Below are 27721 nucleotides of genomic sequence, written 5' to 3'. Positions count from 1 at the left end.
TATTCTAAAATCCGAATAAACTCTTCTTTCCCCGGTTGGAGAATCTTGAGACATGTTTGGAGTTGTTTAAACTAAATATAGTATCGATACCTTTGGGCTCAATTGGCATAAAGGACATTTTGGCGAAAATGAGTTATATATACCGTTTTGTTCAGAATTCCAAGCGCTTTCGTTCTGTATAGTTAAAATTTCGATATCTCTTAAAAAGTTGCCTTTACGACCCAATTTTTTACTATGATTTTGCAAAAACCGCTTAGCTCAGGGGGCGTAAAAGACCAGTTATAAATTACATGTTCAAAGATGTTATCGTAAAGGTTACCGCTAAATATAAATATTGTTGTAAATGACTCTTGTCGTCCTTTAAGCCCTTCATTTGTCTTGATGATTTTTCATATCGTATGGTCAAGATGGTCATAAAGGACATATTTTAGTATTGATATTATTTTACGTGCCCTTTACAACCCGCCCTAAAAATGATTTTACCATAAGTAAGTATATGAAGCGAACTAGGTTGTAAAGAACTTTTCTAATATGTGTGTCTTTTACTACCACTAATTAGTTTCTAAACTCTAAATTCAAAACAAATAACATGGTTGTAGCGGTGTATAATACCAAATAAATAGTTTCCTGGGACCTTTATTACTATTAATATAATGTTTGTCCTTAAAATTGAAAGCATTTACGCTAAGAGTTTTTTCCGCAGTTATCTTTATTCATGGGCGTAAAGGTCTATAATGCCAAATTATCTAATAGTTTTATGGGTCATTTATTACTAAAATGTAATGTTTGCCCTTCAAATTAGAAACCTCAGTTCAGGTTTTTTCAGCAACTATCGTTATTTTACTCGCACTGGAATCTCTTATAATCCTGCGACAACATACTAGCCTGTGCATAATACACTCTGTACCTTTCCTATTCGCATTTTTTGTTGATTAGGAGAACGAGACAGATGTATCAGCGACTGCCCATCGCCTCGCTATCCCGATTCTCATCGGACATGCAGCTTGACCGGGCGCAGGGTTATAGAAAGTTTGAAACGGGGCTATATTAATTCGCATAACGTAATACTCCTAATTCAAATTGGCATAACGTATATTACGCATAATTTTTAAATCACATAACATTATTCTGCATAACTAAGTCCGCATAATGTTAATGCGCATAACGTATATTGTTATAACGATTACTTGGGATAGATGTAATAAGCATAATGGTACTTTGCATAATTATTAAATGGTATAAAAATAAAAAGAAGAAAACAAAACGTTACGTAACCAAAAAGCAGTTCTATTTACCAGTAGGTACTGACAGATGTAATTTTGATTGTGTATATTGTTTTATTTATATAATTAGATCTGAGGGGTTAATCGGAATTTCGTTATCTGCCTCTCTAACTCTTGCATATTCGAACGATAGAGTGGCAGATAACGAAATTTCGATTTTCGGGTTTCGCTGCAGGCATCGAATGTGAAAATTTATTGGGCTGTTAGAAAAAAATACCTAACATCGAACTGGATATAACCTAACCGAGTTGGTTTTGCCCGGAACCATCTAATTCGCTTGCCTTATAAAATTATGCTACTTAATTTTGTGTCAATTAAAGTTATAGTTAAAACTGGTATGCCTGTTTAAATTATGCGAATTCATTGTTATGCGCAATAAGTGTTATGCTTTGTAATTATTATACCTCTTCAATGTTATGCACAATTATGTTATGCCAAATCTTTTATGCGAATTCATATTATGACAATTAATGTTAGGCGTATTAAGGGGCACCCGTTTGAAACGTATCTGGGCGAAGAAGTAATTAATACTTAATGACCAAATCGGTTTTTATTAATTCGTTTATTTAATTATTTCATAATTGTTTTAAAAGTAGATATTGTTAAGTGTTTTAAATTTGAAATTATTGCAGCTTAATGTAACGGGATTAAATAATACAGAATTTACTTCTTAAATAGGAATTAATAGTTTTTTCGATTTAATATCTTCTTGTATCGTATTTTGAAATAAGACATCTTGACATATTGAAACAATATTATTACTTATTATAACTTACTTTAGAGAATGATAGTCTTATATTCACTAAGTAAACGTCCAAATGCTTGATACGGTAATTCTAATCATCGCTAGCTGAGCTAATGCTTTTTATGATTAAAAGCTTTTTGTTATGATTGTTATAATATAAGGCGGCTGGTGTTAAGCACTGGGACATTTACTTTACCCTAATTCCCGAATATTAGCTTATATAATTGGTTAAAAATATTGTTTTCATTATTATTACTATATTGTCAGAAAAATATTAATTACAACTGTAATCGGGATATACCTAGCATAATTAACTACCGTTTGATAAATTTTTAAGCTCCGTCACTGTAAACTATGCTGAAAACAGTTAACATGTGTACCGAGGTTGGTAACGAATACACCCCGAATTTAGAATAAAAAAGTCTGAGTATGTCACTTACGACCCCCTACTAAACAAGATTCACTAAATTATCGAAAATGTCATGGTCATAAAGGACATTCATAGTGTATTTGACCAATTTTAAAGGACATTAACTTCTTTCCTATTTAATTTATAGATATGATCGCTAATTTAGGTTAAAGTGACTAACATTTTGAGTACTTTTCTAATACACATCAAAAATATAGCTCGATAAACAAAAAAAATATAACAACATTAAACAAAAATCTCAGTTTTTCGCGTCTCCTGAAAAGTGGCATTTTGTCCTTTACGCCAATTGAACCCAAAGGTATCGGTATATTTGTTACTACATGGTGACTTTACACCAGATAGTTTATGTTAGAAGGGATTTAAGTACCCTTATTTAAAAAGTTGTTAAGTAACCACTTAACTAAGCTAAGTAAGTAGTCACTTACTTGCTAACTATGACTTCCACTGCTGGACATAGGCATAGGGAATATTTTATTTATTTATTATCAATATCTAGAGGTACTTGTATAAAAAGATGATCCTGTTGGGTATCATTATTTCAATTATTTGTTCTAGTATTTCTCAACCACTACAGAATCTAACAAAATAAGCAATTTAAACCAAAACATCCTGTAATTACGAGGGGCGTTCAATAAAAAGTGAGAATGAGTATGTTATATACAACTTTTATTAAATGTTATTTTATTTTTCGACATAGTCACCTTTTAGCATAATACACTTAGTATATCTTTTTTCTAAACTTAAAATTCCATTACTAAAAAAGGTTTTATCTTGAGTACTAAAAAAATCTTGTACTGCAGCGACTACCGCGTCGTCGTCTTCAAATTTCTTGCCTCTTAGGTATTCCTTCAATCTCGGAAATAGGGAGAAATCACTAGGGGCGAGGTCTGGTGAATACGCATCCTCGCTTAAGGATATCGAACCCAGCATCACGTATTGCAGCCATTGCAACGGCGGACTTGTGTGCCGGTGCATTGTCCTGATGGAACAATACAATTTTCGAGAGTTTACCTCGCCGTTTTTCACGGATCTCATTGCGCAATGTTGCTATTTGTTTGTATATAAAGTGCCCGTAATAGTGGCTCCATGCTCGAGATACTCAATCATTACGACCCCTTTACCATCCCAAAAACAGAGCCCATGACCTTACCGGCAGATGGGCCCACCTTGAATTATTCGGAGTTGGAGATGATGGCTTTTTCCATGTCATAGACTGCAGTTTCGTTTCAGGGTCGTAATGATGGAGCCAAGTTTCGTCCATTATTATAAATCGCGCCAAAAAAAGTTCCCGGTCTTGCTGTATCAGGTCCAAAGCCTCTTGACAAATCTCGACTCTAGTTTGTTTTTGCGTGTCAGTAAGCATTCTGGGTACCCAACGCGCTGATACCTTTTTCATACCAAGCGTTCATGTAAAATATTATGCACGCTCCCCGTTGAAATCTTTACATTTTCAGCAATAAAACGAACCGTGACACGGCGATCCGCCAAAACGAAGTTTTCGACTTTTTTCACAATTTCTTCAGTTACTGCTGTAGGGCGTCCGGAGCGGGGGTCATCCATGGTCGATGTTCTTCCACGTCTAAATTCGGCGCACCAACGTATGACTGTCGAATACGGAGGAGCATTAGACCTTAAAGTGTCCCGTAAATCTAAATTGACTTGGTCCGTAGAAAAAAATTTCAAACACAAGTATTTGATAACGGCGCGCAGTTCAATTTTCTCTATTTTCGCTAACGTACTCAATAGCATCGCAAAGAAATCGCCTTATTTTTTTTTTAACAAAAAACAGCTAGTTTGTTTTTTCATAGCAATCAGCTAGGTAGATTAGCTTTACTGGCCAGTATTTACTTTCCTAATATTTAAAGAGTTTGCATCTCATTCTCATTATACATATATTGAACGCCCCTTGTAGGTCAAATAATGTAAAACATTTATTTAGGGAGAGAATTCCAAATAGGTACTAAGAAAAACACAAAATTGCAATTTACATAACATAGTTATGAGTTATTATGGATCGACAGTGTGTCTCGAATGCTCTGTTAAGTGACCAAAAATATCTTCATAGATCAGCTTGGACAGTCGTAAGACTGCTGAGAGGTGTACCTATCTATCCACCTTCTGTTGGATCTTTACTGATCATATTCGTACAGAGAGTATAAAGAAAAGCATATAAATGCAACAAAATGATCCGTTGTAAATTTTATTATACTTGTGAAATTGTTTCAATTCACTACTGATTATTTAGACAATTATAATTGATTAATTAGATCATTAGAGATAAAAGAAAAATATCTATTGCTCATTATGGCATAAAATGGGCATAAAGCATAATTTTATTTTCGGAATCAAATCCTTCTTTCATTTCAGCTCTACTATCGATAATTGTCTCCGATGGACCTGACCCATTATCATTAGTAAGGAAATATTTGATGTAGGTAGATAATTAAAATTAACGAGGATTATGGCGTGTTTCAAGTCCTTATAAGTTTTGTTTAAAAAGATTGTTTGAAAAAGGGTGGTTTTAGGCTACCTACACAATATTTTCTAAAACAGTTGGATGCCATTCCGCCAAATCGAATTTATTAATATTTAAATTATTTGCGACTAAAACATTTGAATTGAAATAAACGAGCAAAGAACCAATACCAAATAATTGTGGGAAACAGGTCACGGATATGACCGCAATAAATTGATCGCATTAATTATCATTAAAGCATTCGAATCTTTTGTTACTTAGTACTGCTAACTAATGTCGTTTAAGTAATCCCAACTTTATTTTTATCACATATTTGTCTTGTTGATACGTACGTTTGATTAAAATTTTAACATCCAACATTTTTTTTACTTACTTTTTATCTCGAAAATCATTATTCTTGCAGACGCAGTCGCAGGTAGAAACTAGGGGATAAGTATTTCGTTTAAATCGGCCACAAAGAGTAAATTTAACTTTTCATAAAAACTGCTCCATTTATTTCTTAGAGGAACCCCACCCCATAGACTCATCCGTGCCAGTAAAGCTTTGTGAAAATGAAATGGAAAATTTCGGAACGATTATCTCCATTTCAATTATGCTCGTAAAACTGCGGTTCGAATAGAATTGATACAACTTTTCGTCCAAAATTATTTTGTCTCTTTAGCCTTCGCGCTCATCTGTTAAATATTTCGTAAAATACTTAGATAGCAAAAAATAATGAGGTGACTCATTATTATTTATTAGGATAAATAGTGAACGAGATTTATTTTATAATAGATAAGTTCCTAGTACGTCCGTACCTACAAAGAAAGCGCTTGTATCGTCTAGTCAGGACTAGTTTTCACTGAAATAAATATGTAAATAAATAGTCAAAAAAAAAATTCACACAGGACCTTTGCGAAAACTAGTTTTGATTAAAAAAATTCCAGTTAAGTTAAACTAGTTTTCGTGGAGGCATTACGGAAAAATATGTTTAACTAGTGAAAACGCGTTTTCACTGAGGCGATACGGAAAACTAGTTTAAACTAGGCAAATCAGATTTTCACAAAAAAATGGGTTTTACGGTAACATATGTATTTAATGAAAGCGTTATTATAATATAATCCAGAGCAACTAACAACTTTTGGACCAACTCTCGTACCTAAATGTAAAAATCAATTCTCACAACTCTGCGATAGGATAAATTAATTTACGTATTTTTTCACGCTTATTACGTAAAACGATTCAAATTATGAAACTCGTTTAAAATGTCGGATATCCAAATATTTAATTAAAACTCTTTTGAGTTTATAAAAAAGTATTCAGCCACGATAATCTCTTTCCATCTGTTAACCCGACTGAATAAGAGGAACATATTTAAACACATGTCATCTCCCACGTCTACCGCGGCATCTCATTTATTTCCCCTTTGCAGTATATAATATATCGCAACATAACCTACCCCTTTTATTCTATTGTAAGCTCATCCGGTACGAGATGTGTTTTCTTACTATAGCAAAGATAGGTATGTAGGTATACTACACTTTTAGGCATTTTCTGCTGCTAATGTAGGTATCGAATGACTTCGCGTATGTAAGAGGCGACTTTTTGTAAAAGTCATATATCGCTGTGACGGTTTGGCAACTTAAATGAGAAGCGGCACAACGGTGGACGACAGTGATAACTTGATAAGAGTTCGGGTTGATTTGTCTCTCAAAGCATAGAGTATATTATAAGTAAAAAGAAAGAGTGGTAACCATACCTCAGTTTTCTTACCAAAACGCGCGTTATTTCGTAGTCGACATCTAACGTCAAGTAGTGGAACTATCAGTACCCCTACTTGACACCAGATGTCACAAGTGTAGCTACTGAGGAAAAATGTAGTACTAAAACAATTTACAACTAATATTATAAGCAGTAGGGGTGAAAATAAACTTCCAGTTAATCCGGTTACAATATTAGCTGAAAATTGTTGAGCATTAGAGTTTTCGTTCGCCAAGAGATCTATTGTCAACTAGCAGTACTGATAAATTCCGCTACATGACGCTAGATGTCCACTAAGACATAACGCGAGTTTTGGTAAGAAAACTGATGTATGGAGTTACCACTCTTTCTTTACTTATATTACTCTATGCTCAACGTAATATCAGGCCCCTTTTTCACCACGGTGACAATAATTGTCACCTGACAATGGCAAGGGGACAATTCGCTGTACATTGCCGGTCTAACAAGTAAAATAAATATTGACGCTAGGTACTGTCGCTAGCCGTTGGAGTTAGACCAAGAAAAGTCTGTAACGATTTTGATAGCCCAGGTTGTGAAACTTCTATGACATTATGACGTATAAATAAGACTTGCACAGTCTTTGCTGTCAAAATCGTTGCAGAGTTATCTTGAGGTAACTCTACTTCTCAAACGAAATCGAAATGAGGTCGAAATGTACAGTCAGCAATACTGTTCGCTTAGCACCTTTGCATACAAACTTATATAGGTACTTTTCTCTGCAGCTGGCTGTAGAGTAATAAATTGTTAGTGTCGAACGTCAATTGTCAGCGTGGTGAATTACTGGTGATATAGCATCACCTGTCAAATCAATGTTTATTGCGCCCCTGTCAAATTATTTTTTAATGAGCGGGTGTGTCTTGTATACACAGTTTACAGTACACAACGAACACAGTTTACGAAGTACAGTTTTTCGTGGTACAGTTTCCATGAATGTATAATATATCTCGCTACAAAACAAGAAATATTAAATTATTGTTTGAGAAAGCGATGGATTACTAAGGAATCAAAACTAAAAGAAGTGAAATGTTAATTGTGTGTTTCAGAGCCAAGCCATGCGGATCGTGCGTACCGTGGGGCAGGCGTTCGAGGTGTGCCACAAGATGCAGATAAACACTCCCGAGCAGGCGGCTGCCTCCACGTCCTCCGCCGCTGATGATCTTGCCTACTCCGACCGCGCCAGCGATCAACCGCCTACTAAAGGTACCTATGCTCGTACAAAACAAAGACGAGAAACATATATCCTTACTGTGAAGAGCAAAGGAGTTCTGTAACAGAGCTTTGCTACATTTCATAACAACAAAGTGTCAGTCCTTCACTTTGAGTAACAGGGAATGTTGCGCATTCAGTTACTTACTCACAAAAGAGTCCTCACATCGTTAGCAATTCAATCCCCATATACCTACGCCTCGGTCTACATAGATACGCCAGAATAAAAGTACTTTATAAACCAAAAGCGGTAAAGTAAAGAATGCTTGTTTAAGTCGAGCAGTCTTTTTTCCCGTCTATGTCGTGTACAGCAAATTTTCGTCATCTCGTTCCCTAGAAGAGCTATATTTTGCCAGCAGAGAATTGCTTATTTATGACCTGGGACGGCGTCCAGAACATACGTAAATTTTTGTAATATATAGTGTGAATATTAGCATATTTTAAACAGATTATGATATAATTTTGCGTGTTATAATCTAACTGCAATGCGAGATTAAAGTAAACCAGATGAGGGCACTGAGTGGACAATCCAATTACAGTGTTGTCAGACGACGCTGCGCCGGCAGCGCCGCACGCGCCCGCTGATTGCTAATCTTATCACTGTGTTTTGCTGACGACAGCCAACGCGCCCAAAGCGAATGTCCAGCATAATTGCCCTGCGAAATTTATTTTTTACATTACTGCATGCATTTATAACCATTGATAAGTACGTTTCATAAGAGCTAGCAGAAAAAATAAAGTATTTAATCTATTAGCGCTAGCTCGTTGTGGATCAAACAATTTCGCAGACACTGATTATAGGTACCATAAAAATATTCTGCCGGTTCTGCATTTGAACCCGGAACAAGGACTCGCTGAGTAATGGCGGCTGCAATATCAATTTCCGATAATAAACGGTGCGTCGTTAGTGCGACGGATTGCGACGGGGCCGGGCAGTGACGCGGGAGGTAACTAACGATGCGGTGCCTGCGTTGTGGACTCTCGCTCGGATGAAGCCGTCTCTCGTCTCGACATTATTTCACACCGGACGACCATAACCACCGACTCATTATATTGAGCGCAGCGACATAAACTTACAGGTGTTCTGTGCCAACTGTGCACGTGTTGGTGCTGGATTAAATTCAATTGAAGGTCGTTAATTTGTTAAAACACTATTTTACGTCCACGTTTGCAACCGTTGCCCACGGGCGACTTTTTTATTTTCTCCAGTTTAATTTGAGCGACTTATAATTAGTTTTTATGTATCGTTTTATGATATCCGACGTAACGAGTAACAGCTGTTTCGACGAACGTCATAATTTTATGATCTATGCCTATTTTATGATAGCGAGACGTTAAACTTCGTATCGTTACCGATATCGTATTTGACATCGACTGCGAGTAATTAATGTTATCATAATAATTTGTTAGTAAATTCAGAAAACTGAATATAGTTTTTGTTATATTTTTTCCACCATAATCAAAGACTAAATAAGTAAATAATGGATCTGTGAATTGTAAACAGCACGTAATATTGCTAGTAAGTCACGCCACACTGATTACCAGACTGAATGTATTCAAGTCGTAATACGGTATTGTGAAAATATTCCAGTTTCTATCATAATATTCATAATTCACTAAGGAATGATAAACCTGAGCGGTAGTTATTGGTGACGGATCGATATCCGGTAATGTAAAGGGCATCGTATGACGTCGAGTAGGGCTTGCGTTCCAGAATTCCGGAATTTCGAAATTCCGGAATTTCGGACAAATTTTCCGATATTACAATTCCGGAATTGAGACCACTGAATATCAAAAATTCCGGAATTGGATTTAAGTACTTTTATTCGATTTTAGTACGTTTACTATTGAAAATTGCCATGGCTGACAAAAGTCTGATGTCTAGAGCAGCATGCATTAACATGCCTCATTAAATAAATTTCCTCAATGACAGATTTCGGATTTTATTATTTTACACGTACTTAATAAAAAAAGCGGAAATTTACTTGTTTTCTCACCAGGCTCTAATGAAGAGTTAATGAAATAATTTAAGCCCATTTGGTTTCTCAATAAGGGGCTGTCCATAAATTACGTCATCGATTTTTGACCCCCCCCCCCCCCCTATAATCATCCAAAAATCATGCTTCAAATGACCCCATTTCCTCCTACTTCATGCTACCGTCATCCGATGTCCAGACCCCCCCAATTTGAAATGACGTTATTTATGAATAGCCCCTAAGGCTTGCGTTTTGGACACTAGTCGGCAATGTATAAAGGTAATAGATATAGCCGAATAGGTACATAAATTTAATATGCACATAAAAAACAACCTTAATCCAGGAACAAATAATCGTTATTAGTTGAGTGTGCTCAGCATAAAAAGGTCCACCACGGCGTTGCATGAACAAGAGATTTCCTTTGGCAGGATTGGTCCTCAGGACCCAAGGATGGATTTAACAAGTGGAGCCACCCAGATTTTTGATGCAGGTGGGGGGTGGCGGGGTTTTAAGCGTCGGCGACGTCTGATGTTAATAATTGTTTCGTATCATTTTCAAGTAAAACATAGATTCCATCTAAATCGGTTCAGCCGTTATTGATTCCCCATACAATCTTAAATCTTCCTTTTCACTTTTAAGAGATTTTTTTTTAATAAAAACTATTCTATGTTCTTCCCCGGGACTCAAAATATCTCTATACCAAATTTTATCTAAATCGGTTCAGCGGTTATTGAATCCGCGGAATAGCGGTTTAAGCGTGAAGAGGCATTAAAAAAAGTATTTTTATCATATTTTTTGTGTTTTTACTTCGGAATGGTGTCATTATGATGTCAGAAATGAATTCGCCATCCCCGATTTATACGAAAACGATACCAAACTTGGCCTAGGAGCTTAAATGATATAGATATCAAGATCAAGTTGAGAGCGCCCACCCCCCCCCCCCCCTAAAAATTTACATCAAAAATCTCGGTGGCTCCACTTCTTAAATCCATCCTTGGGTCCTAAGGACCAATCCTGCCAGAGGAAATCTCTTGTTCACGCAACGCCGTATTTTAGGCCCAGCACCATCCGCTATATACCTTATAACACAATAAATGCCCTTATCGAGATCGGAACCCCATCAGGACCTTCATCTTCGTAAATAGAGCCACTAGGTAGTGTCTGCGAAGCCGTTATATTTAGACATTATATAAAATTAGACATCAAATGGTTTGCCAGGTTTCGTAGTTTCCCCAAATAAATACGCCGTATCATTGAAGTGAATAAAAGTGACCATAGTAATACGGTGCTAAAATAAGAGGTGCAAAGACGGAACTACTCAATTTATTAACACTTTTCGATTAACACTGCAAATTAAATTCCACTAAAACAATACTATCTTTAATAAACGTAAAGTATCAGAATTTCACATTTTTTGTTGTTTTTTATTAAAAAATCGGATAGAAATATGATTAGCCCTAATTCCGGAACCAGTTCCGGAATTACGGAATTGGGACCCAATATCGAAAATCAGTTCCGGAATTGGAAACCGTCCGATATTGCAAGCCCTAATGTCGAGGAGCGGAAAGCTAGTCGTCGGATACCTACTTGACATGAAGTTAGGTAACTCGGCCACTCAGGGCTTTCACGAGGCCTACCAAACACGTCACCAGTATAAGCTTATACTGATAAGTGTTGTTGTTAGGATCTCTTGTTTCTAGAATATCTTGAACTCGAGAGAGTTCAAGATATTCTAGAAACAAGTTTATATAGTGAATTAAGCGGCAGAATGGCCTCGGGAGTGTCGCGGGTGGAGCGTTGTTTGGCCACTACGGAACCATAATATTTTCCGTCGCCACCGCCAGCGTAAGCAACAGTAAACTTCTCCGGCTTTTATAGACTAAAACAATCCCTAAACTGCCTCGAGTCTTTGTACTGAATTTCCAGCGATTTCGTAAAAGAAACGGCCGGAAGTTATAGCTGTTGCCATTATACGTTACTACCTAAAGTTCATTAAGTACATGATATAATTTTGATTGTTATGCGTATCAAAAACAGCCTTGTTCCTGGTTCAAAGTTAAGCAAAATCAGGTCAATTCGAACATATCTACACTGACATCAGAATGACATATTTTAAATGATTTAATTTATTTATCGTGCATTTCTTCCGCACTTGCCCGTACATGTATTGGCGCGACTGGGACGATAGAGATATCACACAGATGTCAGTGTATGTATGTTTGAATTAGCCTGCATGTTTATGTAGGTACTATTGTTGCTACCAACTATCTTTAGGCTCTTTTCAGCATTTTTACCATAAGATATGCATCAACAGAGGCGGTTTCCGATTGCGGTGCTTCAGAGGCTAGCGTGGCGTCCACATCGAAGGTGGAGGTCGAAGTGGTGCCGGAGGACAAGGAGAACACCAGGCCGACACACTTAGAGTTGCTCCCACCTCCTCCCAGGAAGACTGAACGTCGGACTACACCCCAGGTTTGACTAAATACTATTACATTTATATATCTGTTAAATGATACTACATTGTACATTGGTACCTAGTGTTTTATTCTAGATAGTTTATATCACCTCTTTCGTTTTTAAAACGACATGATTTTAACGGCAACATTGGAAAATTAGGCTTAAGAGTAATTACCAGTTCACCCCGGGCTAAGCGATAATGTAAACCCCTCGATTATTTCAAGGCGGACGAATGGTCAGGTACAATTATTGTCATGATATAAGGTACCTACCTACCAAATATTATTTTACCCTTTATAAAGACCAAATATTCGTAAGATCTAAAATAAACCCACCGAGCATAGCTATGAATAGGATGGGTGTTATCGACACTGAAAATAGGATCCTTCTTATAATAATCGCTCTCCCACATGGATCCAAAGATCGTTACTATAAATCAATTGTACCTATAGGTAGAACTAGTGAAGTGATTTTAAAGTTTTCGAAAAAGATTATTTAATTTTTTTTTAGTTCAATTTTCGCGTGGGTTATGTCACGTTATGTGGAGGAATCGAAGTACAAGCGCCTATTTCACCAACTTGACGATTGACACCTGACATTGTCAATTTTCTGTACCTTTCTGGGTCAGAGTAACGACGCTACATTGTGTTTACTTGTTGGATCGTTTTTTTATTGCTCGAGTCTACAATATTTTATCGACATCTAAACAAGTAAAAAATCCTTGAAAAAAATTTCGTCGTTCCATCATAATTCGTAATACATACATAGGCTAATGGCTGTTGCACCCATTATACATGGGGCAGTAGAAAACTCAAAATCTTCTACGTCCCTATTGCATACATACAGCATGCATACAGTCTTACACTTAACCATAGCAGTTTGGCTGTAATGTATGTCGGCATCGGCAATGACAAGTCGATTGGAAGCGCAGCACTAGTCGACGTTTATAATAATATCATCGGTATGTGTGTAACTTTGGAACGGAATCGATTCCATTCACGCCTCGTGCTTTATTCAAAATATACACACATGTTTTATTTAGATTTATTTCATTGATAATGCACACTTGCTGATTGCATGAAATAACTAGTCGATTGCGCAGTGTCAGAAACATACGCAAGAAATAATTTATAATAACGAAAAACATAGCTGCGATCTGTAATAATACCTTATTAATCCGTATTAAAGTAAAATGCATCTAAAACTTGTAGGTATGCCGCAAAAAAAGCAATCCAGCTATTTAATTGTAAATTAATTCAATTGCTAAAACATCGAAAGTTCAATCACAATTAATTTCATTCAATCGTGGTAAGTACGCTTCGTTTAGTAAAAATTAAATAAATTAATTTAGTTATAAAACTAATCTATATAGTCACACGCTGTCCGCGCAGGCTCCAATCAGGACGTAAGGACGTAATATACCTAATACTCGTATATGATGATAGAATCGGCTCATTGAACATTGCCCGTCCATGCAGATGAGGCCTCGATGGGCCTCAATTTTTTCAGAGCTTTACTGGCTCACAAAATTTAAACTCGATTAAAAACTTCGCACCGTTACTAATCTTTAGAGAATTGAATTCTTTTTTTGCACGAGTTGTAAATTTAAACTTTACTTGAAAGGCGAGTTTCGAATTTTCTCAGAAGTCATTATGCGGGGACCTCGCGTACACCAAGTTTAAAATCGCGGCACATCCCACAGTGGCTTCAAGTAACGTTCTTGAAATGTCTGCAGTAGTTTTGCTAGCATTAGTGGCGTCTTACATTGCTGCCGTTGTAATAAATAGGTACCTGACTACCTATAGTAGAAAAATGTGTGTAATTGTCTTGGGAAATTACATAATGATCATTTATTGAATCAACTTGTGTAACGTCGCCGTCTCCATAGAGGGAACACAATTTCTTGTAGTTTGTAGAGTGCTTGAGACCACTTTTTGAAAAAAAAATGATCTTGTAGTAGCGCTGAATGAGTTATATAGGTACCAGTGGCGGCGCGTCTAGATTGTTCGTATAGGCAAGCCGTAGCTGAGTTGCTCTTCCTTTTCTTCATAAATGTGATAAAATGGCCCAAGAGCCTGAATATCAGACAAGCCGATGGGAATCGAGTTCTATGGACGCTCCGCCACTGATAGGTACATATGAACACAATTAATAAATAAATATAACTTAAATCAAAAAACGAACACAGATTTGGGATTCGTTGGATATATATAGCGATTTGCCCTTATTATAGTCTTTCGATTTGTAGCTAGCCCCGAACGGCTAATCCTTTGTCTATTGTTAAGTAAAACCGCACGTGTCACGTCTAAATAGCGCGGGCTAGTCCAAAGCTCAAAAAACCAGTGTGGGTGCGCTCTCCGATAACGCGCCTTTGTTATGCACCTCAATGACACATTTTAGACTGGTTCTGTAGCGTTCGACTCGCCGCCACTCAACCGTAGAGGGACCACACACAGCCTCGCAAAATATTTTTCCATTTCATTTTGAATCTTATTGCAATTTTCATAGGAGTTGTAATTCAATAACCGGTTAAAGTGTCTGAAGCATTTTTTTATGCCGGTGTAGGCACGTGCGGTTTTATTTAACAATAGACAAAGGATTCGCCGTTCGGGGCCAGCTACAAACGCCTATACGAGTATGTCGTTATAATATTAAAACTGTTTTAAAATGTATGTACCCAAAAATATAATCCAACATGTTACATTATGATTATGGGTCTGCGCTGTGCGACAAGGGGTAGGTATATTTTTAAATAATTTACCTGTACTGTAGTTTTTCGCAAAGTAGGTATCACTGTAAGGGTACTATTAGGTTGTGCGGGACAGGCATTCCGCTAGCGCACTCCTTGGGACCCCGGTCACGCCTGCCGGCAGCCCCCAATACTAAATCGCAATTCTGCAACCACCTCGATACTCTGCGGTATTTCTTTGTTTATATTATAGGTATATTACACGAAAACACAAACAAAACAGATTTCTGTTTACCGTCAACGGTGAGTGAGACCGACGCTTTATAGAAAAAGTGCATAGTCCTGGCTATTAATACTCATCTTAGTATTTCCTAGTGATTATTGTGTAATTACTTAACCATCTAAATTCTAAACTGACTTTATTTAGACATGCTAAAGTTTATCAATAATAATAACAGATATCCACTTACTGAAGAGTAATTTGTAAATAATAACTATAACAGGTAGGTTTCGTTATTCTAATGTGTTGTAATTTAGGAATATTCCATTTTACACAACCCGTAGATAATCCCTGACCCAATTCAAATGCTTTTTTAAGTACGATCATATAAGGTTGCACTTCGGCATTTTTCGGGCACATCGGATGCAAAACTTGTACGAAATACATTTTTCATCACACTTGCTCGGAAAAGATGTATTTACACGTAGGGCTTGCGGGCGGGAAATTGAATTTTTCGCCCTAGGGCGGAAAAAATCTTTTCCGAGCAAGTGTGATGAAAAACACTTATTTACACGTAGGGCTTGCGGGCGGGAAATTGAAATTTTCGCCCTAGGGCGGAAAAGTGTTTTATACAGAAGTTTGTTTTTATTAATTCTCCTTTTTTTCCTTACAAGTGTGATGAAAAACATTGTGTGTGCCACGGGCGGTAAAGAAATTCCGAACTCGTGAACATTTTAAGCCCTCGCTTCGCGTCGGGCTTAAAATTGACACTCGTTCGTAATTTCTTATTTCCCGCCCTTAATACACAATGTACTATTACAGTACATATGGTGCTAGTGCGAGAAAGAGCACTTTCCCGTTCGTATGTCAGAAGTTTAAAGCGCCATATGTACTGTAAAACGTTGTACGGTACACGTGCGAATAGGTTTTTCCTCTTTTCCGCACTTGTATCATAAATAACTATTACAGTACATATGGTGCTACTGCTACTTTACCGCCCTAGGGCGGGATTAAGGACAATACGTGCTTAAGTCAAAAATTTAAACAGCCATATTTACTAAAACGTTGTAAAATACATGTGCGAAAAGGTAATTCGCAACTCGTGTCGATTTAAAACACTCCCGTCGGTCGTGTTTCAATTTATTGCCACTCGTTGTGAATTTCCTTACTTTCCGCACTTGTATCGTAATGTACTATTGTCACACGCATGTCATACAAGAAGCGTGTTTGCATGTGAGGACTGTTTTCAAACAACACAAGGTTTGTGAAATAAGAGCCATCTATCAGTGAGTTTGTGGACTGTAGAGCGATGTAATATTGCTCTTGTCAGTTTGGAAGCTGAATCAATCCGACACAGCCAGCTATCAAAATGTTAAAATTAGTCAGCAGCGGTGCCATCTCTGATTCATAGATATAAAAATTGTCGCTCGACTTACATGTTCAGGAAAGAAAGCTTGTCATACTAAATGTTCTTCGGTTAGTTGGCATTTAAATGTTTACTTTTTACCAGGGTGCATGGTGCAATAAACGATATTATGATTATGATACTTTTGGTAGGTAATAAATAATTCTGTCATTTTTTATTTTATGACTATGACAAATGCAGGACATGGTATCCCTGAAACTTCCTAATTTATTGATCTGTTTTCAACAGTTGCGCAGTATAGTCCCTCTGGAAAATTATCAAATCTGTTTGTTTTGGTCTTACTATTATGACGCTCTCAGTCTGTTAAGGAAGTAAATTTGCAAAACGTATTTTTTCCAAACCGTGACATTAATTACGACCGTGTAGTGATAATAATATTGGCACTGTGATAAAAAATACCGCTGATAATATAATTCATTCTAGTAGTTGCTATAGCAAGCTTACTGCATCAATGAGAGGGCCAGCCCCGATGAGACCTCCGCCCATATTGCCACCAGGGCGCCGAACCGTGCAGTTTAAAAGATATTCAGACCTCCAATGTTACCGTTCAAAACTCGTGAATCGTGGACCAGGGAGGGTGCTTCAAGCAGAGAGGGTTATATGTGAGATTCGTTTTGCGGAATTGCAGCGACCGCCGGCGCCTAAACCGGTTGCCGTGGTGAACCTGCCATGGCCAGATTCTGCGGAGCCGCCGTCAGCGGACCCGGCGCCGGCCGACGCGAGTACGCCACCGGCCGCGCCGCTCAGCGCGCAGCACCGAGTGCAGCTGCTGGAGGAGCGGCTCGAGAATCAAACTCAGCAGACTCGCGCCGCCGTCGCGCAGCTTTTCCTTCTGCGCGATCAACTCGCCGCCGAACAATCCGCGCGATGCGAAGCTCAAGTGAGTATTTACTTACAACATATGAATATAATTAGTAGACTGGCGGTACCACATATAGGATTATATTACAAGTAAAATGTAGTAATGCGTAACGCTTAGTTAGCAGCAAATATAACTACTATACGTATTTATTTAATTAATTGCAGGCGCGCACACATCAGCTCCTGGCTCACAACAAGGAGCTGCTAGAGCACATCGCGGCGCTCGTCGCGCATCTGCAGGAGCGCGAGCGCGGCTCCTCCAAGCCGATCAACGCGCAGCAACTCACTCTGTTGCCGCAGGTACAAACTCCGTATTATTGTACTGCATTCAGATGTTGAAGGTGCGCCAAGATCAGGCGTATGCGCCGCTCGCACGCCATCCATTCGCGCATCGCTCGCGCACCTCAAGCGCGCTGCACATCGTATAACGTTATAACTTATAACTACTACGTGTAATGTAATGCAAGCAAGCAGTTAGCGATGCTTTTGCAAATGGTTAGCGAACGACGCGTAGCCAGGTCTGTACGCACCTAAATACTACTTTCAAGAATTATTAAACAAAATAAATAATGGGAAGTATCCTTCCTTCCCTTTCGGCTATCAAAAGAGGTCCTGAAGCCCTACCGAAAAACGAAATTACTTCATTTGCCTCTATCGCTTGAATATGCAAGAGCCAAACCTTCTGTTCTTAACTGTAGGTCGCATCGCAATACTGAGCTCAGTAGCTCATTATGAAAAATGCAGGACATGGTATCCCTGAAACTTCCTAATTTATTGACCTGTTTTCAACACCGCGCGAGTGTACATAGTACCTAATACATATCCTCATCCAAAAAGCTTCAGTAAGCTTTTTGGATGAGGATATGTATTAGGTACTATGTACACAGTTATTAAATTAGCAGAGAAGTATCTCCTAAATAATTTCTTTCCTAGATTGAATTATATCGATACCTTTGGGTTCAATTGGCGTAAAGGACATTTTGGCGAAAATTAATTATATACCATATAATGTATATATATGGTATATAACTAATTTTCGCCAAAATGTCCTTTACGCCAATTGAACCCAAAGGTATCGATATGACCTACTCAAGACTTGTCAATTTTAAATTTGATCGATTATCAACTTGAAAGTGGTATAAACCTTAATATGAACTAGGCCGAGATCGATGGTTCCTTAATGTTTATGTAATATTGAGTCGAATTTTCGGTATTATCGGTCTTGGTCTACCTCAGCTTAAATAGCAGGAGATCTAAGGTCCACCACCTTGCATTTTGGAGACAAAGCAAACCGCTTGGAACAGGTGTTCATGGGGGTGATCTGAGCTGATTAAGCCCGGTTGCCAAGAGGTTCCCCCCAGCAGGTGGGCAGGGGGGGGGGGTAAAAGTGCCTCCGGCGCGCCTCACTCTAAGCTTTATATCTGCATACATCTCGCAACTATATCAAGTTTGGTGTCTTTTTCGTGTAATTCGAGGATGAAGAATTCAGTTCTGTGACTAAATTTTCACTCACCCATACAAAAAATTCGAGAAATTCAAAATTCAAAAAAAATCTTTTAATTTTTTTTTCGTAAATCCTCTAAAAAATTTAAACTATGAGGATTTGCTCTAGAAAAAAAATACCTGTGAATAGCCCAGTTATCCTACTATACAGAATAGTAAACTTGTCAAACCTTTTTTTTCATAACTCTGTTAAAAAAAATGTTTTGTGTCGCGCGGCGTACCTGCATTGTAAGAGCGGTATGCAGTGTTTAGGATTTTTAAGTATGTTTAGATGATTTCTGATAAGTTGTTATTCTTCTGGTTGTAGATTACATTAATAAATTACTCCTGGAAGTGATATATATACAAATATAAATTAAATATATAAATAAAGATGTTGGGAAAACTTTCGCCAACAGAGTTAAGTATTATAAATGTGATAAAATTAACATTATTATTTGCATGTCATTTCCATATCTCGGGACCATGGGGTCCCGGACCTTTGGGAGGCGTACGTGGAGACAAAGCCAACAGCGCAGAGGCCCTTTAAGGCACGTTAATCTAAAAGCAAGGGATACATGTGGTGGATACTATCCCCGAACGCACAATGTGATACATCCGGAGATGGTCCCCGCCAGGTGCAAAGACTATTACAGTGCAGCACTTTTGTGCTGCGATGGGAACTAAGGTCATGGGCTATAGATTTGAAAGTTGGATGGACTGGATAATGGGCTATGGGAGAGACTAGCGGACACCTGCCGTGACAATCAGTCTCAAAATTGTAAATGACAGGTGGTGACTCGCCAACTCATTGAGTGGGCCCCGCAATGACCGCACGCACAGTGCGATAACAGGGCAACACTTTGGAGTGGCTGTGAGGTTGTCGTGAGGTGAGTCTGCGGTAGCCAGATCCCGGTAATCCGTTCAGCAGGCCGCCGGCGTTATGACATTTTACACTTCCAACCTGGAGCATAGGTCCCGCTCTTGCGACTCCATTCTGGTCGGCCAATCAAGGCAAGCACAGAGGCGAGGGCCAGATAACAGGGCCCTCTGGAATAGGGGTCCGCGGTGTCGTCACTCAACGTCAGCTCGCCACAAGCTGCCCCCGCGGGACATTATTATTATTATTGTGGTGTTGTGGGCCTTTGAGTGTCGCATTGACCAGCATTGATCTATTGTGACGGCCCTTTAAGTTCATTACTAATGCACGTTGCATCCAGAAAGTTCCAGATTCTTTGGGCCGTAATGTTTTGTACCTCATAGGGTTGCACTACGTGTCGCCCTAGGTAGGTACTTCTTTTTGACATTAGTAGTCCACAAGAACAGAGAATGTGCATTGCAGTCTCCTCTGACTCCTGACAGAACCTGCATGTCGCATCTTGTTTCTTGCCAATTTGAAACATATATGTTTGTTCAACTTGCAGTGTCCAATCAGTATTCTGGTCACCGCGCAGGTTTTGTGCCTTTTGTGCAGTTTTGCTGTTGAACCCTTTGATCAGAGCTTTCGAGTGTTCTTGTCCTTTAACGAACTTCCACCAATCGATTGCTCTCGTTTTTTCTAAGTTGCTGAGCAGAGAATATGCATCTCGTTTTGTGCTTCCACAGAAGAGTTCTGGGCCGACCAGGGGTGTGTCTGCGCCCTTTCTAGCAAGTTCGTCCGCTTCTTCGTTTCCGTTAATGTCGGAGTGCCCTGGTACCCATCTAAGTGTAACTTTGTTGGAGTAAACCAGTGCATTTAGGTTTATTTTACAGTTCTGGACTAGTTTTGAGTTTGACTCAAGGGATTCTAGTGCCAGCGGAGCAGCCTGGCTGTCTGAGTTGATGTAGATAAGCTGTTGACTTAGGTTTCTATCCAGGTTGATCTCCGCACATTTGTTGACGGCGAAGACTTCTGCCTGGAAGATTGAGGCCAATGTGCCCATGCTGACGCTAGCTCTGAGCTTAGATCTCTCACCATAGATCCCACATCCTACATCATTGCCTTTCTTGGAAGCATCTGTATACCAGATGTGGCTTCCCTCTTCGACGTACATTTGGTTGTTGATCCATTTGTCTCTAGGAGGCATTTCTACTGTGTACAGTTTGGTGAGATGACATTCGGTGTGAGCGTCATCAGTGGGCATGCTAAGGGCTCTATTCGCAAAAACCCAGGCCTTTAGATTGGTTAATGCCTGAGAGCGCCATTTTGGCCTGTTCAGCGTGCATATTCTGTAGACGCACTGCTTGGCCTCCTTTTGCACCTGCAAGTGGAGTGGTATGATGTCCAGCAGTGCATCTAGGGCCGCTCCCGGTGTCGAGGAGTAGGCGCCTGTTACTGTTAAACAAGCCGTGCGTTGCAGGCTGTTTAGAGTGTCTATTGCTGTCTTTTGGCTGGTTTTGTAACACCAGACTGCGGAGGCGTAGGTGACAATTGGCCTCACTACCGCTGTGTATAACCACATAGCAATTTGGATCTTAACCCATTAACGGCTAGCGGTGCCATACGGCATCGCTTTTCCTGTGCTTAGTATTTCGCTCTCTAAAGATACAATAAGCAGAAAATTAAGGAGTTTTGTGATTAATTACATACTCAAGGATACCAGTTATCAATTTAATTACATGTTTTAAGCAACTTGAATTGTTCCTGCTGGTTTCAGGTACCCAAAAATTGGGTATAGAAAAAAATACAAATTTTTGGTGTTCATTCTAAGTAAACTGGTCAGAAATCGTTGGTTTTCTGGTAAAATATTTATGTAATGTATTTTATCAGGACGTGGGATGTATAATGAATGCAATGATATACATAGACTATTAAATTTTGATTTCAGATTTAGTATATGGCATGAGAAAATTCTTCGATGCCGTACGGCACCATTAGCCGCTTATGTGGTCTTATCATTTGATATGTGTTACATGTTCTATGTTTTATTTTCCCCTATTTGTTAGCGTTTTCATCATGATTTTAGAATCTTATCGGGCTTTTTAAAAATCTCGAATACAATTACTGTCAAAAAAGTAAGGATTTTGAGTTTTAGTGGCTATGTTGAACCTCTTGCCCATATACAGTCTATCAAGGTCCAACCCACTTAGTTGGTTGTTACTTCACTAGTAACATCACTGGTTGTTATTAAGATATCTGGTGTGGTAGGGTGATGCTGTTTACATCTAAGACATCGTGATCCCGGTTTCCATTCCATAGAGAACTTCAGATAGAACCATAAACCGACTCTTCCTATACGCCGAGCCACTGATTTTCTAGCCAATATAGTAGAATTGGGAACATCAAGCTACGTTGTGATGACAGTTTTTATCACTTGCTGGTTATTAGTATACAGACGTATGCAGACTTCTTAATAAACATGCAGTCTGTCCTCAAGGGTTGCGACAATCTCAGACTGGTATCCGAGTTGCTGATGATTTTCGCTATGATGGTGTTGGTCATTATTTGGTACCATGTGCTGAGGATGTACGTAGAATGTGCTTTGGAACAGTGTAAAAGCCGATCTAGATTAATGTTGCAGGATTTTTTGCCAAATGTGATTATAACTTTCATGTTCAATAAATGCTGACAAATAACAATATGTTTTTATTGACACGGTAGAGGGCTAGCGATGCCATGCGGCATCAGTATTTTTTTTCTAAACTACAGGTCGGATTTAAATTTTAATTTCATATTTCTGTTTCTGAGGCATAATATATTAATATATCTGAAAATCATCAAAATCGGCGACATAAAAATAATTCAGCCGCTAATGGGTTAAGCCCCATCTTGCTCCTGCCATTCGACAGCATGACCACATGGCCATTTTCACTTTTTGTATAATGTTTCTCAGGTGAGGGTTCCAAGTTAACTTTTGGTCAAAGCTGACCCCTAGATACTTGACCTCTGCCGAGAACGGTATTATTTGTCCATTAAGTCTTGGTTTTGTGAGTTTATCGAGCTTCCGTTTCCTTGTGAATGATTAAATGGCTATTACAGTCTTGCTCGGATTAATGGACAAGTCATTTTCTCTACACCATTTGAATATTCTGTTTAGAGCTTCTTGCATTAGGTTGGATATTGTGTTGAGGCAAGGGCCTTTGACGATGACTACAAGGTCGTCGGCATCTCCTTGTGTATCAAAGTCTTGGCCTGACATGATTGCAAGAAGTTGGTCCACTGCTAGGGGGCTGTCCATAAATTACGTCATCGATTTTTGACGATTTTGGACCCCCCCCCCCCCCTATAATCATCCAAAAATCATGCTTCAAATGACCCCATTTCCTCCTACTTCATGCTACCGTCATCCGATGTCCAGACCCCCCCCCCCCCCCCAATTTGAAATGACGTAATTTATGAATAGCCCCTAGGGTCCATAATAGTGGGGATAAAACGCCTCCTTGTAGGCACCCTTTAGTGGTATAAAATTCATGCTCTATATATAGTATTGATGGTCAGAGTGGCTACTCTGTTTGAGAGCATGCTATGTACCCTTCTGGTGGTTTCGTCTACTCCCTTTGATTTCATACCATTGAGTATGGTCTCTGTGGGCGTATTGTCGAAAGCACCTTCAACATCAAGGAACGCACATAGAGCGGTTTGCTTTTCCTCTAGGGTTTTCTGCACCTTGTCAACCTGGTTGAAAATTATTTCGGCGACTTGGCGGTTTTTGGCGCACGGCGCGATTTGGTCTATGTTTGGGGACAGATTATAGCCCCTCAGCAACAGCCACCATGCCCTGCTGACTGGGGCTGGTCCAAACAACAAGGTTATTGGGAGCCCATATGGACAAGCCTACCTGCGGCGGCTGCTGCTTGTTTAGAGCTTATTCGTTGACACTGCAAAACAAAATGAGCAGGGAGGTGCAACTGCGTTAAAAAAACCTAAAATGCACAGTCCCATGGGCATGTAATGGCAATTACGAACAATATAATATCTTATTTTAACCCGCATTTTTTGTCAAACATCTCCTATGTTAATTTTATCACATTTATAATACTTAACTCTATTAGCGAAAGTTTTCCCAACATCTTTATTTATATATTTAATTTATATTTGTATATATATCACGTCCAGAAGTAATTTATAAATGTAATCTACCACCAGAAGAATAACAACTTATCAGAAATCATCTAAACATACTTAAAAATCCTAAACGTTGCATACCACTCTTACAATGCAAGTACGCCGCGCGACACAAAACATTTTTTTTAACAGAGTTATGAAAAAAAAATGTTTGACAAGTTTACTATTCTGTATAGTAGGAGAACTGGGCTATTCACAGGTATTTTTTTTCTAGAGCAAATCCTCATAGTATACATTTTGTAGAGGATTTTCGAAAAAAAAAATCTAAAGATTTTTTTAAAATTTTGAATTTTTCGAATTTTTTGTATGGGTGAGTGAAAATTTAGTCACAGAAATGAATTCTTCATCCTCGAATTATACGAAAATGACACCAAACTTGATATAGTTGCGAGATGTATGCAGATATAAAGCTTAGAGTGAGGCGCGCCGGAGGCACTTTTACCCCCCCTACCCTGCCCACCTACTGGGGGGAACCGCTTGGCAACCGGGCATAATCAGCTCAGGTCACCCCCAGGAACACCTGTTCCAAGCGGTTTGCTTTGTCTCCAAAATGCAAGGTCCCCTTAGAAAACGGGACCTTAGATCTCCTGCTAAAACGCAGTTTGCTAATGCTATTTATTTACCCTCCATTCTTACCGAAAGCAGGCGATTCAATCTTAGAGCATATAATAAATGGAGTCGCCTTTAAGAGCTTACCCCTCTGCCGAAAAACTTGCACAATTGTGCAAACTTTTGTATGGACTGACATGGTACTGTATCGTAAGTATTTGTACGTTACGTACAGTCACCTGCCATAATATGTTATTCTTCGAAGGCCGTAAAAATATGTGACACGGTCTTATGGCTCTACAAATAAGATCGTGTCATATAGTTTTGCGGCCTTCATTGTGTAACATTTTATTGCAGGTGACTGTACAAATCATGTAGAAAAACAATAAATTTGACGTCCCCGCCCCCGCAAAAATCAGCAGACTTATTTTTATAGAAAATGACAGCCATGACGTCTGCAGTTACTAAATGCTCTAAGGATTCAATATACCTAATATACCTATGATGTTGCGATCCGTAATAACTACGCGTATTTGGATACAAAGTTTATTTTCGCCTGCAGTCGGGACGCAATATGACCAACACGCTGCCATTTCTCTCGTAGAGTCAGCAGAATAAGCAATGGTACTTAAAATGACATGTCCAGACTGTTTATGTGTGAAAACAGAGTCATTATTACATAATTTCGAGCTCCCTAGCGAGCGACCTAAATACTTCGAGCAACACCGGCTTCCGACACATCGGAAGGGAGGAGCCCAAGCGATATCTCACCGTACAAATCTTTCTGCCATTTTTCGCGGGGGGAAAGGTGCACACAGTCGCACTTCTCACACACTTACATACAAAATCCAATCTGTAATGACGACACAAATACATAGAAAATGACACACGTCAAAGACAAATCTTGCAAACCTCGATCTCTTTTTGTGTACGGACGAGTGACAAGTGTCACAACACGCACACTAACACATTTTCGTTGAAGTATGTTATTGTATTCTGAGAGATGAGAAGTCGGATTTGTCGCTCGACCGATCCGCAATTTGTACTGAGCGAGCAAAATCGATAAATCCAACAATTACATGAGACTAAAATATAATAATTGTGTTTGAATGTAATTAAACGTATGATATGTTAAAATAAATATTACATGTGAAATGTAACACTTTCTTTTTGTAAATTTGATGTCCCCGACCTCTTTTTATAACAATAAACCGAGCAAACAGGCATTTTTGTGCAGCAGTGTTCACGCGCGCGTCTGGACTTGGTCTAGTGAAAAATCCAAGTGCAACTAGTTTTATTACCCGCGCTAGATTAGATTGACGCGCTAATCTTGTACCTCGGCAGAAGGGAAATAGTGCGAATGCCGCCTCCCTTCCGTGTTGCTCGAAGCCTAAATACTTTTGCTGTTGTCTGTACGAGGTGCATATAAAGGCAAAGCTTGATTCGTCTCAAGCTTAATGCTTTTGTTGTAATTTAACCTAAATGCTTTTGTATCCTACGTAGTTTTACCATGTATTTGCTGCCGTGCGACAAATTAAGCCGCTAACCTCACAATTATTTGCTTTATTTTACTTACAGTACAATCCACATTTGCATAAAAAGGTATTAGGTACTTACGTAATATAAATAAAGTGAGCCCGTAAAATAGTGTTTCTTCCGTGATGTTGAAGTTAAACAGTGTACTTTTTGTGGTTAGGGCAACCGGGACTAGTACCTATGAGCGTGCATGAACAGCAGGGGGCAGCACAGGGGCCCCCAGTTTATTGCCGCTAAATGTAAATATCAAGTTTAAGCTTCCAATGTAGCCCACAAGATGGCAGAAGCTACAATGCACAAGAAATAAAAGAAAACGTACGTGAACTGTAGAGGGCAGCACTTGCTTTGGCTTGAAGTGTCAATATACGTTTATGTTTCCGATACTGACTTCAAGATTGCAGACCTCCAACGCGCACGGCCCCTATAGGATTAGCAAAAAAGTTTGGCTGTATCTCTACATAGACGGTTCTATTATATATACGAGTAGGTACATGCTAAATCGTATTTTCTTCACCATTTTTATTAGCAGAGGCATTTTAGGATCAATTTACACTTCTTCTATTATTGCTTTGAATGTAATAATCTAATAATACAAAATAATATATGTAGGTATACTTATACATATGCATAGGTACATAGGCAAATAATTGCTGAAAAAGCGCTTATTGTGACGCGACAGCTAATTTTATAAATGGTAGCAGGTAGGTACCATTTGGGTCATAGGTACAGAAAAAAAACTTGTATCCATAACGCCTTCACTTTATTTTTTTTGTTTCCTTAATACTAGAGTATTTAAAACCCTTCTCAAAATGCATACGCCTTGAGAAGCATTTTTTCCGATACCAAGGCCGGCAACGCACTAACAACACCTCTGGTGTAGCACGTGTCCATGGGCGACGGTGATCGCTTAGGTACCATCAGGCGATTCCTCTGCTAGTTTCGCAATTCAAATAGGTACACATTACGGACCGTGCATTTTAGGATTGGTTTAACCCTACATGTAAGACAGATGTTTGGGATGTTATAACGACGTGTGTATTTGGTATTTTTTATCACCCAATAATCTAAAGGGGCCCACAGATTACCAGTTCGCCGGACCATATCGGCCTGTCAGTCGTTCGGAGCTGTCACCATTTTCGTTTAACTGACAGGCTGATATCGTCCGGCGAACTGGTAATCTGTGGGGCCCTTTAGGCATATTAAGTTGATTCATTTCTTTTCTGTAGGGCTGTTACTTGTGTGCTTTAGTGTCATTATAATACTATTTTATTAAAAGTCACCGTTGTTTTCGTATGTCGATTCGACAAAAACAAAATAACAATAGCATGGTTTACTTTCATTTGCCTTTTTCTAAGTTCATGTTCATTTCTACGTTAAGTTCGTTTGCATTGATTAAAAAATAATTAGTTACATCAATGTTTAGATGCTAAGTTGGAGTTATTTTTGATAATCCACCTTTATGTGACGGCGGTTAATCTTATTTTGCCATATAGGTACATACATTCCCATGTTAACAAAGTACGAGTGGCTCCACATTGCTTTGCATGATTGCTATTGGTCATTATGATTAGTCACATTGG

General features: G+C 38.7%; 1 protein-coding gene across 3 annotated transcripts in view; it reads left to right on the top strand.

Moving 5' to 3' along the window:
• Positions 1-27721, top strand: part of LOC134803938 (carboxyl-terminal PDZ ligand of neuronal nitric oxide synthase protein) — a 185427-nt gene that overhangs the window by 152551 nt on the left and 5155 nt on the right. For all 3 annotated transcript variants that reach the window (XM_063776766.1, XM_063776765.1, XM_063776764.1), the window contains 4 exons: positions 7739-7895; positions 12192-12349; positions 17298-17549; positions 17696-17830. In XM_063776766.1, the coding sequence (XP_063632836.1) occupies positions 7739-7895; positions 12192-12349; positions 17298-17549; positions 17696-17830 (702 nt within the window). The remainder of the gene's footprint in view (positions 1-7738; positions 7896-12191; positions 12350-17297; positions 17550-17695; positions 17831-27721) is intronic.

Source organism: Cydia splendana, chromosome Z, assembly GCF_910591565.1.
Source record: "Cydia splendana chromosome Z, ilCydSple1.2, whole genome shotgun sequence".
NCBI lineage: Eukaryota > Metazoa > Arthropoda > Insecta > Lepidoptera > Tortricidae > Cydia > Cydia splendana.
Note: the sequence above shows the minus strand (reverse complement) of the source record. Positions and strands in the feature narration are given on the sequence as shown.